This window comes from Meleagris gallopavo, chromosome 7 (genome assembly GCF_000146605.3).
Source record: "Meleagris gallopavo isolate NT-WF06-2002-E0010 breed Aviagen turkey brand Nicholas breeding stock chromosome 7, Turkey_5.1, whole genome shotgun sequence".
NCBI lineage: Eukaryota > Metazoa > Chordata > Aves > Galliformes > Phasianidae > Meleagris > Meleagris gallopavo.
The window spans coordinates 27,038,437-27,053,107 of NC_015017.2; the positions used below are offsets into that span (position 1 = coordinate 27,038,437).

The 14,671-nt window shown below is 41.9% G+C and overlaps 1 protein-coding gene across 3 annotated transcripts in view; it reads left to right on the plus strand.

Moving 5' to 3' along the window:
- The window catches only part of LOC100545215 (band 4.1-like protein 5), a 34,567-nt gene extending 23,329 nt beyond the window's left edge, over window positions 1-11,238 (plus strand). The window contains exons 15-18 of one of the 3 annotated variants that reach the window (XR_002116805.2): window positions 2,037-2,079; window positions 2,906-3,024; window positions 4,037-4,105; window positions 6,692-6,804. Coding sequence is in view for 2 of the 3 variants with exons in the window: in XM_019617251.2 (XP_019472796.1) it covers window positions 2,037-2,079; window positions 2,906-3,024; window positions 10,547-10,713; window positions 11,009-11,223 (544 nt within the window). In the remaining variant the exon portion in view is untranslated. The other 2 variants (XM_019617251.2, XM_010713905.3) reach the window with 2 other exon arrangements.
- The last annotated feature ends 3,433 nt before the right edge of the window (window positions 11,239-14,671 follow it).

Consider the following 14,671-nt stretch of genomic DNA (forward strand, 5'->3'; position numbering starts at 1 on the left):
TGTTTGTCAGCTATATCTGAGTGCATGTCTGCAGGTAGTTATAAGATTAGTTGAATGTAGATAGCATTAACCTCTTAACTGTAGTTTTGCTGTGGATTTTCTGTTTGTTTGCTTTAAACAAATCCTACTATTTGAAGCAGAGCTGCTGTATTGCTGTCACATTGAAGATTTTGCTAACTAGAGGGCAACATTATTTGTTTAAGACTAGCTATGATTATAAGCTGCTGATAACTTGCAGATTATAAGCTGTTGTTCCCTGTGCTGTCATGAGAAAAGATCAAGTGAAAACATGAGGTTCTTGCTGAGATCTGCCTATTCTGGCAATATATTGAGATATGTAAGTGTTTGAAGTGCTTTTATCTTTATATTCTGTACTGTACTTACATTTATTTGTACATTCTTTGAGAATGTTCTTATATACTGGTAGTTATGAATTAGTCATAACCAGCACTGAGAAGCCTTTAGGTGCTTCATTTCTGTGCCTGGAGTCTTTCTGAATGTGGAAGTTCGTATTATAGTTGCAGTATGAAATGAAACCAGATCGTTGGGTATTACGATGTTCCGTCAGGGAAGAGAGAACACCAGGCTAAAAGAATTCCCTGGTAGTGGAGGAACCAAGTTTTGCCTTCAGTCCAGGCTGCTTCTTACATGAGAAAGGGAGAAGCCTAGGAAAAGTGAGACCAATGCTGCACTTGCTTTAGTGGAGGTCTCTTTGACTTTGGGACTTTACAGGCAAGTCCCCTCCTTTGCTGGCTTTCCTTTTCGTGACACTGGAAAGTTCTCTTTAATGCAGGTTATCATTAGAGTGCTTGAATACACTCTGCACGAAACGTATGACGGCCTGATTAATTACTGCTCTCGTCATGCTGTTGTTGTTATGCCCTCCCATGAGTTTCATGCTGCTTAGGTCATTGTGAGAGTGGGAGGAGAAACTCCATATGCAGTTTTGCTTCTGATAAGAGCAGCCTTCTGATCTCCACATAGGTGTGGCATTGTTATGTTGGTCTCCAGAGCAATCAATGCTATTGCTGAAACTCTACACTCCAGTGTTGCTAATTGAAATGCATCATGAAAGATGTATGTTGTTCCACTCTTTGGCATTACCTCAGCACTGGGGAATGTGCTGCCCAGAAGGCATTCTTAAATATTTCTGCTCTCTTCTGTGGTAACTTCCACGTTCTCTCAGTATAGAAGGTGCGAAGTTGGGAAGCAGGCAAGGAACAGCTTAGACAGAGATCTATTTAAATTGTCAGTTTGCCATATTGGTTTGCTGTTGTGCAGATCATCAATCAAAAGAATAATTAGTGGTAAGATCCTGGAACCATTAGGAAAAAAATAATAGGAAAAAAAAATGCCTTAAATCTTTTCTTGAACACTTAGCTTTGCATAAGATTTACAACACATAATTATTGTACAGGATGTTCATGCTATTAAATCTCTCAAAAACATGAACATTTGAATATGTAGAATAACAAAAAGCATAAAATCGTTGATGCCGTGCTGAACTTTTGTGTGTAAAACTTTGAATAGCTGCTTTTAAGACCAAAGTAATAATTCAGTCTATTAGGCCCTGTATACAGAAGAAGCTCATGATTTTTTTTTCTGCCAAACTATGGTATGGAATTTAAATCAGAGGCGTGTTAATTAGCAGACAGAACACTTATAGCATGTAAATGAGGTTTTGACAACGTTGTGTTTTATTGAGGGTTTAACTAAAAATCATACAATTTTTGCTTTTAAAGTGCCCTGCCTTACTGCTGAATCAGAAGGGCTGAACTGAGTCAGGAAAGGAAGAGGAGATAACAAAACAAAGATGAATTACAGATGAAACAAAAACAACAAAACAAATTAACATGGTACCCTTACTCTTCTAAAATGAAGCAGTTGACCCAGAACATAAGTTTTCAGACTTTTCGTTGAGAATGTTTAATGTTGGAAGGTCTTCATTAAATCTTGTTTCTTTTTGAAAATTCTTCCAGTTTTGTCAGACTTCAAGAATTTGTTGACCTGATTCTGAATTCTTTTTTATCTTTCAGTTTCCCTAACAATGCTGTTATTACTCAGACCAATGGATCACAAGTAAGGCCTATCTCTTTCATCCTTTTAAGGCAGTTTTCATGCATTTCAACAGATCTGAGGATGTCATTATTTCCTTCTCTGGCCAGCTGTATCAAAAGTTACATGCAATTAACCAAGCTGCAAGCGAAAAGTAGCTACTTATTTTAAGCAAGATAGCTGGTTAACTTACCTAGAATGAAGAGGATATACCATATCTCTGTGCTATATAAATTATTCTACTTATAAATGCAGGTTTTCATAGGTACAGGAAGTACTTCTATGTACAAGATTTTAGTATCTAAAGCACATTAACTCCACGTGCTAAGTAATACAAAAGGCCCGGAGTAATCCATCAGCACCAGTGTTGATTCCTGGTTACAGTACCTCCTTAGCATAGAAGGCCTTGTTTCACTGAAAACAGTAAGGTAACTCTCATTCTGAGTACCAAAAAACAGGACGTGGAGTTTGGAAAGACCCTGTCATGCTTTCTGGAGCATTTCAGTCACTGCGGGGTCACAGATTGGTGGGAATTGGAAATCCGGTTTATTTGATCATTGAACACAGTCTCAGCTAGAAGCAAACAGATAGTTGGTGCTCTGCCCAGCTTTTGCTTTTATGCAAACTGAGTTTTTTGAGCAGCCTTCAATTCAGTCCAATCCTGGTGTTTTGTGTACTGCTGGAAAAGATTGGGCATAGGCGTCCAGTGCTGTGGAAGAAATGCAAGAAAACAGCCTTGTTTTAGCTTTGTGCTTAAGGAAAAGTGGTCGTATGTTTTCTTACATAAAATATGTCATTGCCTAATTGAAGTGTGTATAGCAACCAACTTGTTTACATTCTGTCTCCAAAGAGTTGGAATGTGAAGCCAAACTTACCTGTCCTAACAGCAGCAGTTCCTTCTGCCCCAGTCCTAGTGGAAATAGAGAACCTCCCAAGGAGCCCAGGAGGCAGCCAGCAAGACAAGAAGTGGTACGTTCTGCTTTGCTGGGAAATGAATTTTGCTTGCTTAGGCATGATCCAAGTGCCTGTTTCTTTATCTGTTCTTAAGTGAACTGCCTACTTTGTATCTTTAACGTAATTTGAGAGTCAAGTTAGTGGTGATAGAGCTGATTTGTTGCTGAGAGTGTAGTCTGGGGAGCTGAAGGCAACATGCATGATCACTGCCAACCAAAAGACAGTTTCTCCAGGGCTGCAGTGACTGCATTCAGAACAGCATTTTTAGGTCTTGGGAAGACCTGGGTTCTTCTCTTTTGTCCTAATATTTCTTTTAACCCTTTGCTTGGTATCATGGAGCCCAAAGACTTAACTCTGTCCTTAATAAAATGCAGAATCTTGTAAATCGTTGTATATGCTGAATCTCTCAGAAAACCTTACTAAATGGACAAGCTGATCTTTTCTTTGTCTTAAGGAGAATGGGAGCTTGAGGAAAATGACACAAGCTAAAGATAAGAGCTTTGATTTTATGTAATCTGAGCACTGTTTTAAGGAATTGATGCATCTCAAAACCTGCTTGATTTGTTTGAAGGTAAACTTCTGTATCATTCATCATTTTAAAAGAAATTTGATATTGCAAAGGTATTTCAAAACCAAAACTGATGTGTGCACACTTCTGACCTTCTTCAGCCTGTTATGGCTGATCCTAGAAGGGGAGTTCTAATTTCTGTGAGACTTCTGAGGAGCAGCTATGATGGAGTGGATGGACAGTAAAGCTCTTATCCTAAGCTCTTCCTCCCTCAACAGAAAAGATCCCTCTCCCATTGACTGACGTATGAATCTGATTTGCTTCAGCACCTCTTAAGAATAAATCGTGCAGTGACAAATGTGCTCAAGTTCTGCAAATCATACTGATGAGTTTCAATGCTATGGATTTTGTATTATAAAAGGGAGGATAATTTTGCTTTGTCTGTTGCATTATATTGATGATTCAGTGAGAATATATGATCAACGCTGTTTTTCTTTCTTTTGCCCTTGATTTATCTAGTAGCTGAGATCTGTGCTTGTGCTGAGATCCTGTTGATCACTTGATTCCCTCCGTGGTGGCGGGTGAAAGGTGGTTGGTTTCTTTGTTCTTCGGCCTTCTCAAAATGGTTTTGGTTTTTGTTTGTTGGTCTAACTGCAAGCAGTGTGCTACAGCCATTATTTCTTCTGGTGAAAATGTTTGACTCCTGCTCCAAACAACTCTTCCTGGGTATCTGATTCAGGCAGACATTTGTGCTAGTATTCGTAAGGCTTCTGCTTCTCTTTGAGATCCTACTGCTTTTGTTCAGAAGCAGAGAGGACTCTGTAGCCAATCTGTTTCAGATTTGGTCTTGGTATGCCTCCGCTAGGATTTAGAACCTGAGTTTGTCACTCTTCATGCTGTCTGAGGATCTCGACTTCTGTCCCAGCTGCTGCACTGTGTAGCCTTTCTATGGAAGAATACAAACTGTATCTGCAGAAAACCCAAAGCAATATTCCATAAAGAAAACATGCTGCCTGGCAATTAATGTGTTTTAATGGGGAGAGTAACACTTGCGCTGTGTACATGTTTGGTTTCTAAGAGCCGTAGCACGATTATTGGAGGCAGTTCTGCCTGTAATGAAGGACAAATCCAGCTGGGAGAAGAAGAGAACAGTTTGGAGCTGAGTCAGCAGATGAGCTACATGCTGTTTCATAGCTGGGCAGTGGGATTAGGTTTGCAGTGTCTGGAGCATAGCTACCTGGTGCGGGGGCTGCAGCTTGGGTACTGCCTTCAAGCCTTGCCGTCTGCTACTAACGAGTTCTCTTGTCAGCTGCCGCTGTCTTTAATTGGCCTGTTTCTGCATGGATTATCTTTGCTTCCTGTCAGAAAAATAGTCTTCTTTTAGAGAGAGCTTGCCAAGGACTGGTGAGAGCACTGAAATATTTCGGACTGGGGATTTTGTCGATGGTTGGATTGAAGGGGTTTAGAAGTGAGGTCTCGACCCTGTGCGTTTCCGTACTTTTCTTGGCAGATGCCCATGCTGGCTGCGTTGCAGATTAGATCCCTTCCTAATGGCAACGTTTCCTTTAATTTGAAATGTTAATGCTGCAGCTGCCAACAGCACTTGTGCCAGATCAGAGAAAGTACTCTGCCAGACAGGAAGGATTCTGATGTTTTTATTTTCTTTTTTCCATTCATATAAAATTGTCAGTACAGGAAAGTGATATTGGTCTGGATGGTCTTAAAATGAGCTGAAATACTGGCTGCAAGGCTGAGAAGCCTAAAACATAATGTGTATCTTTCCAACTTTGACCTTTTCTCAAGAATCTATCTGGAGCTAGGATAGAAGACAAATGATTACTGACTGCTTATGTATTGTGAATACACAAGGGATTTTTCCTTCCTAGTGGATGCAGTTTTCTCATAACTGCTTAAGCTGGAGAAACTGGTAGATAATTTAATGAACTATTGAGGAGTGGTGCATTTGATGTTCGTGGGTCAGTTCTTCAGAATGTTTTACAAAAACTGAAACTCTGAGTTTACCCATGGCTGAGCTTTACCCAAATCCTCTCTGTTTTCAAAAGGAGGACTATCGCTGCACGTTAATCATTTACCACTTGTGAATCCCACATGCTTTTCTGCTTCCCTGCCTTAGCACATGTGATCTCCTAACGCATGCACTGGCTGCTTGTCTGGGCTGGAAGGGCTGGGAACAGGAAAAGATGGAATTTAAACTCAGGGGCTGTTTCAGATGTCCTCTAAATGAACAGCAGCAAAGTTTGGGTCACTAAATAGAGAATTTTACATGAAAATGAAGGAGAATGTTTGTTTCAGGAATTTCTTGAGTAGTTTGAGAGCTCCCTTTTTTTCAAGCTCTTTTTTGGTATCTGATAGTAACTTTCTGCAGCGTGTTTTGAAACACAGCAGTGAAGGATTCTAGTACAAGATAGACAGCACTTAGCAGATCTGTTTTTAAAATGTCCTGAAATTCAGCAGTTTGAGTAAATTCTTTATCCCTGCTGCTTTGGAGATGCTTGTGCCCAAAGCCTTATTGCTTCTATCTATTGGCACCCGCATAAAAGTATTTTTCTAAACAGCTTTCAAAGTGCTGAGCATTCTCTCCTTCTCCTCTAACTAGCTTTTGGAGAGCTCTGTTCCAAGTGGAGCAGGCGTGCCACTGCTGTGATTTTGATTTTATGAATTGAGCATTTGTGTACCGTCCTGCCTTCACATGCAAAACTAGAAAGCAGGGTCTCAGTGCTGGTCTCGGCCGTGCAGTTAGAGCTGCCACCTGAACCCTTTCAGCTCCTGAAATGCAGTGTGCTGTATGCCTGGGAGGCCTCTGTCACATCTGCAGTGCTTGCTTCTTGCTCAGCTTTGTGAAGTGCTTTGAAATATGAAGTGCTTTTCCTTCTGATAAGTGTAGACATTACCTACAGGACGTAGCTCAACTTCTCTCTTCAGGCTTCTGCAAAAACGTGCATGATGCTGAGCAGTAAAAGGCTTTGTTTGACACCACCTTAATATGCACATATTCTTGCATGCTTTTGTCCTTCAATATTTACCTTCCAGCAATACCATTTTTCCTTGGCTTTTTCTGACAATCTCCTTTGCTTTACTCTTGCTGTGCTCTGTCCCCCCCTCCCCTCCATACCCAGTGACTAATTGTGCCCCTCCCGCTCCCCAATGATCCAGGCCCTTTGACGCTGCCGACCGCTGCCAACGTGGTGGAAGCCTGTGGGACGCGCGGGCCCCGCCGAGGACCCACCCTGCAGATGGACAGTACTCTGCTTTTGTTCATGAGCACAATGTGAAGAATGCAGGAACGCATAGCGGTGCTGTCACCTATGCTGTCCAAGCCACCATGACCAGTCTGTGAGATGCCGGCCCTTCGGGAGCTTGAGGCTGCTCGGTAGCAGAGGCTGGAAAGTTGCATTCAGAGCTGTCTGTGATACGAGGCCACCGGTCCCAAAGATGACTAGGAAAGGAAATAAGCGTTTCTTATGAAGGCTCTGCATATTGTGCTGTTGGTGTTTACACTTGACAGAAAAATAACACGTAGGCTGCGGGTCGCCCGTCGCTCTTACATTTTACAATATGTATCTCCTTAATTGTGCTAAGATTTTTTTTAATGATAGCAAGAATTTTAGCTGTTTTTAACTCTGCGAGCTGCACACATTAGTAACAGCTGCACATGCAACCGGTGGCTTTCAGTGTGGTTTCAAACATCTTGAAGAAATTGATGCAACTGCCCCTTCGTTTGTACCGTGACTATTTAAACGTATCTAAGATAGGTGGCTGATCTGAAAACTAACTTTTTTTTTTTTAAAGAAGTCCACTTCTGAAACACATTGTTTGAAAATGGCATAGAATTAATTATTTTAATTTTCTAAGAATAAAATTAGCAGAACTCCTGAAAAGGCAAAGAGTAATATTTCTGGAGAGGGGTTCTCCTCCAGGGAATGTCTTAATTGCTTTCCAGGAAACATTCTGTCATTCTTGCTGCTGTGTTGCTGTGCTGAAACAAAACAGAACTGTTTCCTGCCCACACACACCAGCCCTGCCGGGTGGTTCATTGGCTTTGTTGGAAGTCAAAGACTCCACCGTGGTGGCTTCTCTCTGTTCTTGTGGCTCTTCAACCACACAGGCTTCTTTATCCTTGAACTCTCTGTGTTCTCATCTGTTTTCTGAAATAAGTTGCTCTTAAATTGCAGTAATCTTTTTCTTACTGAAAAAAAGAAGGACAGTGATGATGAAGGGCTTGTCAAATTCACTTCTATTTGTCTTTTAGGATGAAGAAGGTGTTTGAATAATTTTAAAATTGCCAGTTGTTCACAGAGTCCAGAAATACAAAAACATTGTTTTCCTGTATCCAACCCTGAAGAACTAAACCAATAAGTCTGAGCTAGCATAGAGCTGCATATTGCCTGAGGTATTTTGGTCTCCTCACCCTTTTACCTGAGGAGACTGCTAATGAAATAGAAGGCTCTACTTCCAACCCTGCTGAGGAAATGCAGCCTTCGTACAAAAGATGTGTGGACCTACAGAGGTGATGAGAGCAGCCCGCTGTCCTAATTTTGGTTTTAGATGTACGATGTGGACTTGTTTATTTATGAAGCAAAGCAAACTACTTGTTTTTTTCCTTCATTATTTATGAAGTTGCATAGCTTATTGTAGTGCAGCATCCTAGGCTTCAGGAGCATTAGCCTGGTTTCCACCAAGATGACAACTCCCAGCAGCAAACTGAGAAATGGTACCCAGTGAGCTGACACCTGCAGTACTTAGCTGCATTTTTAATGGAGCAGGTTCTGTGCTTCAGGAGTGGCATGGGTGTCTTTCTAAACAGTATGGTGGTGGCAGAGCTTTGCTTAATGTCCATAAGATTTCTGTGCTTTTCCTGAATACTGTGCATTTTTGCGTAGGGAAAGAAAATTTCTGTGTTGTCATTCTTCATGTGATTTGAACTGCTGGTATTATTTGTCAGCTTTGCTTCATATACTCTGGTAGCAGTTGATGCTGCAGACATCAAGCATCATGATGTGGGGGGCCTCAACCAGTGCAGCGTTCTTGGGAGATCTCATCCTTTTGACTTTCCTTCTGTATCTGCTTTCTCCCTGTTGTGCTGCAGTACTCAGACAAGCATTACAAGATGACAGCATTACTGGTGCTCTGCACCACCTCCCTTGCATGGAGTTCTTAGGAGCTTATGTACGCTTTGTTCTTTCAACACGTCGTGTCCTCAGCACCTCTGAATATGCTGCTGGCAAAATCCTATGCTGGTTGTCCTATTCAACATTTGGGAGACTACTTACAAAAATCTGTCAGAAAATGGGAAGAAAAGTGTTAGAAAACATTCTCACTTCCGTGTGTAGTTATTCTCTCTGATGACGAGGTCCAGGATTTGGTCTTGCTTCCTTTGTTGCCTTAATTGGAAGAACATCCATTCCTGCCTTTTAGCTCAGTTCTAATAAGTTCTTTCTATCTGTCGTTCTACTCTTGGTAAGCAGCCCTGTGCTTCTTCCCATCAATGGTGCACACAGAGGCTATACATTTTCCTGTTGAAATGGATATTTTCCTACTTTGTGCTAGCAGCTTTTCCATCCAGTGCTTAAAGAATCAAGCAAGTGACCTCAGTTTGCCTTGCAGCAATTAATTGCCTTAAGGTGATTCAGACATTTTGAGCATTGAAATGGTGGTAACCCACAGTCTGTTCCAGAGGTGTGTGTTTAACATTGGAGGGATTCTTTTGGGTGCTTCAGCTGAAGGGAGTTTGTTTTCCTGGAGCCTCTAGTGGCAACACTGGACTGCTTCCAAATTCCAGGGGCTGGAGGGAAAGGGGCATAAACCCATTAGTAGAAGCTGATCTGAGCAGTCCTGTAGGAGTGTCTGTCCCTGCTCATGGTAAGTTCTGTGGTGGATACTTGCTTGGTTTCACTGTTCTCCTCTTCGGAACTGGTCCATCAAAAATGATCCATTTTCTTACATCAGTATTACAGCCGTGCTGTATGTAAATGTGATTGTTGACTGAAAGGAGTGACAATCAAACTGCAGTTGTATCCACAGGTTGTCTGGTTAACCATTACATTCCACAGCAGCTGCTGTGTCTGTATGTGTCAGTTTGCTGTTAAAACAGATTTCCTCAACTTGCAAGAGATAGATGAGATTCCTGGCTGTTGGCACAGCATAAGTATCGTAATACTGTTTCTGTTTCTGTTCTTCTTGGTGAGGTTTTTTTGTTTGTTTTGGACCTTGCCATTTGCATTGTAAATACAGATGGTAGGACAAAATGAAAAGGAGCCATTTCCTTTGGAAAGCAGAGGAGAGGAAAACAAGCAGTCGTAAGGGATACAGAGTAGGTGCTGTGGTTCTCTTACATATGCTGACTGCTGAGGTTCCATTCGTGTCTCTGCCCAAGTCAGTAAAACTGAAACCAGCTATAGGTGTGTCTGATGATAGCACAGAATTGGTGCAGGCCTGAGCAGTGGACCCTCCTGCCCTCTCCTTTCTACAACAGTTGGAGGAAGCACTGCACCAAGAAATAGCATTTTGTGAAGAATATCGGCTGTCTTCCTCTGCACTTTTGGTTTTCTCATGTAAAAATGCTAAAATGTGGTGTGAGTCTGCTAGAAAATCTCCAAACACTTATTTCAAACGAATGCATTTACGAGGTAAGAACTTTCCTGTTTCTTAAAACAACTGGAGTCACTTGCAGAAGGAGAGCTAACATAGTATGTCGTGGTGCATCTTTGCCTCCAGAAGGAGTGAGTATGTGCTCTGGGCAGGGCTTAGCTCAATATGCTGGGCGATTCACTTTCTCACAATTAATTGCTGTGTTTATACATTGTACAGAGGTTTTCACTGCAGCTTCTTTGTTTAAAATCCCTGCAGAGCTGCTAATGTTTACTTCAGACACTTTTTCCGGAATGTGTCTGGTTCTCCAAAAGGAGCTAGAAGAAAAAAAGACTGCGTGTTAAAGCTTTTTTTTTTTTTAATGTAGAAAGATTGGTAACGGAATTGTGCCTCTCTATGCCCAACTTTGTGCCTTTGCAGCATACCCCTTGTTGATCTCCTCGACAGTGTGGATTTGCCAGAGACCTGTGTGGATGATGCTGTGGGCCGTCCCGTCGTTGCCCTGGTAACAGGAGATTCAGGAGAGGCTGTTGGTTGCCCTCATCTTGGCACTAAGGAAGCTGCAGTTGAAAAAGCAGACTCTGACCGTAAGCAAACTTAGAGATTTCTTCCTACTATTGTGTTGTGCAGGGTCAGAGTTAACTGGTGAAATACTCATGAGGCTGCTTCCTTACAAGAATCCAGAACTGTCCTAGAGAGCTCTCTTAGATCACAGGCATAAGGACAGTTTTGCCTGCCAGTGGAATGCAGCCCTCCTACAATATGGAGCAGTGCATTTAGGAGTTCAGCTGAAGTCCTGTAACAAGCATTCAGCCTTACAATTAGTGCAAGTTAGCTCCACAATGACATTAGTAAAGCTGTTGACTTCTCTGTCTTTTTCAGCATTTGAAGATGCATTCCTAAAACTGAAGCAGCTGGAGGCAGAGTGCAGCAGCCCTGTGCCCACTGAGTGTCCCAACATAAACATAAACGTGCAGGTAGGTGGGCATTGTGCCTCATGGGTTTGTTCAGTTGCTCCATTCTGTCCAGATAGTGCTGTGCAGCAGGGTCTGTTTACAAGATTTTTAAGAATAGGCATGAGTAATATGTGGGAATAGAAATATTTTATGTATAAACCTGTGCATAATAGGAAGTGAGGTACATATGATGGGGCAGAGGTGAACCTGTGGATATGCACGCTGCAGCCTGCTGAGATTTTCTAATATCTGCAGGAGCAAAAAGTTTAAACGCTTGCAACGTTCCTCTGTTGCTTTATCTGTAGGTTGCCAGCTGTACAGCGTTGTATCATTCACTCTCTCGTTCTGAGGAGGTGAGCTTTTCCCTTAGTGTTTTCCAGTTGCATTCCATAACCCTCCCAGAAGTTTGTTTGGACATTCTGCTCCGAGAGGTGTTCTGGTGGTCAGTTCCTCCTGTCAGTAACTGGTTCCCACCAGCTCTCTGAGCTTGGTGGGAGCAGAGGTTTCCATGTGTGTTTACACAGAGGGGAGCGGTGGAGTTTGATTTATTTAGTACTTTGCTCCTTTGGAGCAAGTCAGGCTGCATTTCTGCAGGCAGCTGAGCCGAAATAACAGCTTCAGTTCCCTGCCCAGGGAGAAGGCTCTCTTCTCCCTTGCTCCTCATTGCTTTTCCTTCTCTGATTTCCCTCATTCCTTTGTCACCTCCAATAGCTGTTGGATGTTGCAGTGAACCAATGTATTCTACAAAGTGACAAAAATCAAAACTTTTTAAAACTTTTTCAGTTTTAATCTTTTTTACTTGTAATTTTGTGTGGGTGTGTGAAGTAATTAGGCTCATGAGGGAATCAAAGAGCCACAGTGAAAATAAGAAGTGTTACTAGAAGGGATGGAGAGGACAGGATCCTTCCTTATGACAGCAGAGAACTTTGACCAGGAGTTCACTGGTTATTGGACAGCTGCACTCATGCGGGATGTTCTTTGCCATCAAGCCCAGGCATGCAGCTACACTTTAGAATATAGAGTGCAGAGGTGCTTAAAATGAACAGATTCTGGACTGAATATTTTTGAATTTAGATTTAATTTAGTTTTCCCTTCGGGTTTGACAGTGAACAAAGCAAAGAGGGGGGAAAAAAAAGCAACCTGCTTCCCTATGTTAAGGCTTTAAGTGCTTTATTGCATTTTGTACAGACTAAAATAATCTGCAGCATTCGACCTGTTGGCACTGCCCTGTGTTGTGGGGAGGCCCAGGAGTCTTTGTGCCATTTAGTGAAAGTCAGATTTTCTTGTGGAGAGGCTGCTGTGTGTGTGTGTGTGTGCTGCTGCTTTGTATGCTTGGTGCTGCAGGCTGTGTGCTCTGTCCCCTTTAAGGGCTGTTGTAGGGATGCCTTGTGTACCTTTCTGCTGGGTGACTGCATTACAAAGATTACTGAGTCTTTAAGAAGATTAGCCTGTAGCCTATAGTTCTTATTATGCCGAAACGCTGCCTCTGCATAAACTAAAGCAAAGAATACAGCTTAATGCAGAATACTTTTGCCTGTTGAGCTCTGTGTTAATTCAAACAGAGAGGAAAAACCATCTAGTTGGTTAAATGGAGAGAACAGAGCAAAATTGTATTAGACTGGAATACAGTAAGGAAGGTAAGGTTCCTGTGAGAAGCTGATCTTACAGATGCCAATGTAGGACAGTCACAGCTATCCAGCTGTGTGAGGTGTTGAGGGGTTGGGTTATCACAGTTATAAATGTGGGGGAGGATATATGGCCCTGATGAGAATGCAGAAACGTTGGCTTAGCTGAGAAATAGGTGTCTGGATCAGCAGTGTGCAGGTGGAGTCTGTCTTGGGGAAACAAAGCCTTAGCAGCTTTCTGGAAGTACGTGTGAATTATACTGTGAAAACTTAAAAGACTGTACCCTAAGTGGTTTTCCACAGGTGGAAAAGATGAAATGGAGCTTTGCAGTCCGTGATGCAACTTGCCAGGAGGTGACTTGAGAATGTTTGTTTAACGAGGTAGACAGATTAGAGACTGTATGCTTCAGGCTGCAAAGGCAAGGAGGTGACAGCGGTACTGAATGAGAACCCCCAGCTGTGCTTGGTGATGAAGGCTTAATGGTTTGGAAATGTGTCCTGAAAAGAGTGACCTAAGCATAACTACTAAAAAACAACCAAGGATGCAGCTTCCTAACTTTCCCCAGCAGCTTTCTGTCTTCCCTTCTTACATTGCTGCTTAACTGTCCGTATTTTGGCTGAAGGATCAAGTACACACATGGTTCACCCAGTGTATGGAAACACAGTTGTAGTAAGCTACAGTATTGACAAACTCCAGCCTTACTGTTTTAAATGGACAACTAAGTGTGTGGTAGGGTTTACATCTTGAGGCCCTCTTACCACTTGCCAAATGCTTTCCCCTTTAGCTGCAGGTGCTTTCTGTAGAAAGCAGCAGAACAGAAACGGTTAAGAAAAATCTCAAAATCTTCACTGCTGATGGGAACATTTCCTTGGTGTTACAGAACTTACATTTGATAACATTAAAGTATTTCTGAATAATACTCAATTTTTCAGAGTTGGGAATATTAATTGCTAGCAGGCTAGTGTGACCTAGAGCTAGTTGTGCAGGTGGAGAGGGAGAGGAAGTTAGACCACTAATATTTAGTGACTAAATGGTGTTTAAAGCACTGCTCTGCTGATGTTCTCAGTGAAAATAATCAAGTCCACTGTTTTGCTGCTACTGGAGGAATGCATTAAGAGTTCTGCTCTGAGGCTGTTGCATACAGCATCCAGTTCAGGGAGGCGAAGTGTAAGGATTTAAGGTTTCTCACAGCTTGGTTCCTCAACTGTACAGAAAATAATTCCATTTTAATTGCTCCAGGTTTGTGCCAATTCCAATAGTTCCTATCAAATAAAAAGACTCGCATTCAATAAACTGATGGTCTTTGTGAATTAGGTGAATGTGCAGTTTTAAATATTTGCTAGCAGAAGTGGTTTTTAATGCATTCATGCAAGTCAGAGTGCAGCAGGGTTGTTGCTGCTCCACTGAGTGTTGCAGGAGCGTGGCACTGCGTGGCATATGGGGGAAGGCTGGGCTCTGTCTCCCCCTGCTGAGTCCTACCCTGAGAAGAGAGGTCACCAGGTTTAGTTTCCACTCAGTTAATTAACTTCTGTCACTAATCAAATAGCAATTAGTAGGTGGAATATTTCTTAATTATAAAATGGTAATTCATTAAATACAATTCACAGAATGAAATATACTGTGTTGAAAAGGTGTTTTTAATTGTCCTCGTCCAGTGTCTGGCTGCCAGTTTCTTCGAATATAATTAGTGATGGGAGTGGGAGCTAACACATTAAACTTCATAATTGATGAGCAGTTTTACAGCAAAAATCTTCCCATGCTAGTTTTGAGAGTGAATTATTAACTTGCTGTTATGCTGTATCAGTATTATCTGATAGTTGCTGTATTAATCTCATATCAGTAAGCTCAACTACATACATAGAATCCACTGCTGTTCAGTTCTTTTACACTACTTTCAGCGCAGCTCTTTGCTTCTCCACATTTAAGCTTTGTGCTTTTTTCTGTATTTATTCTTTTTTTTTTT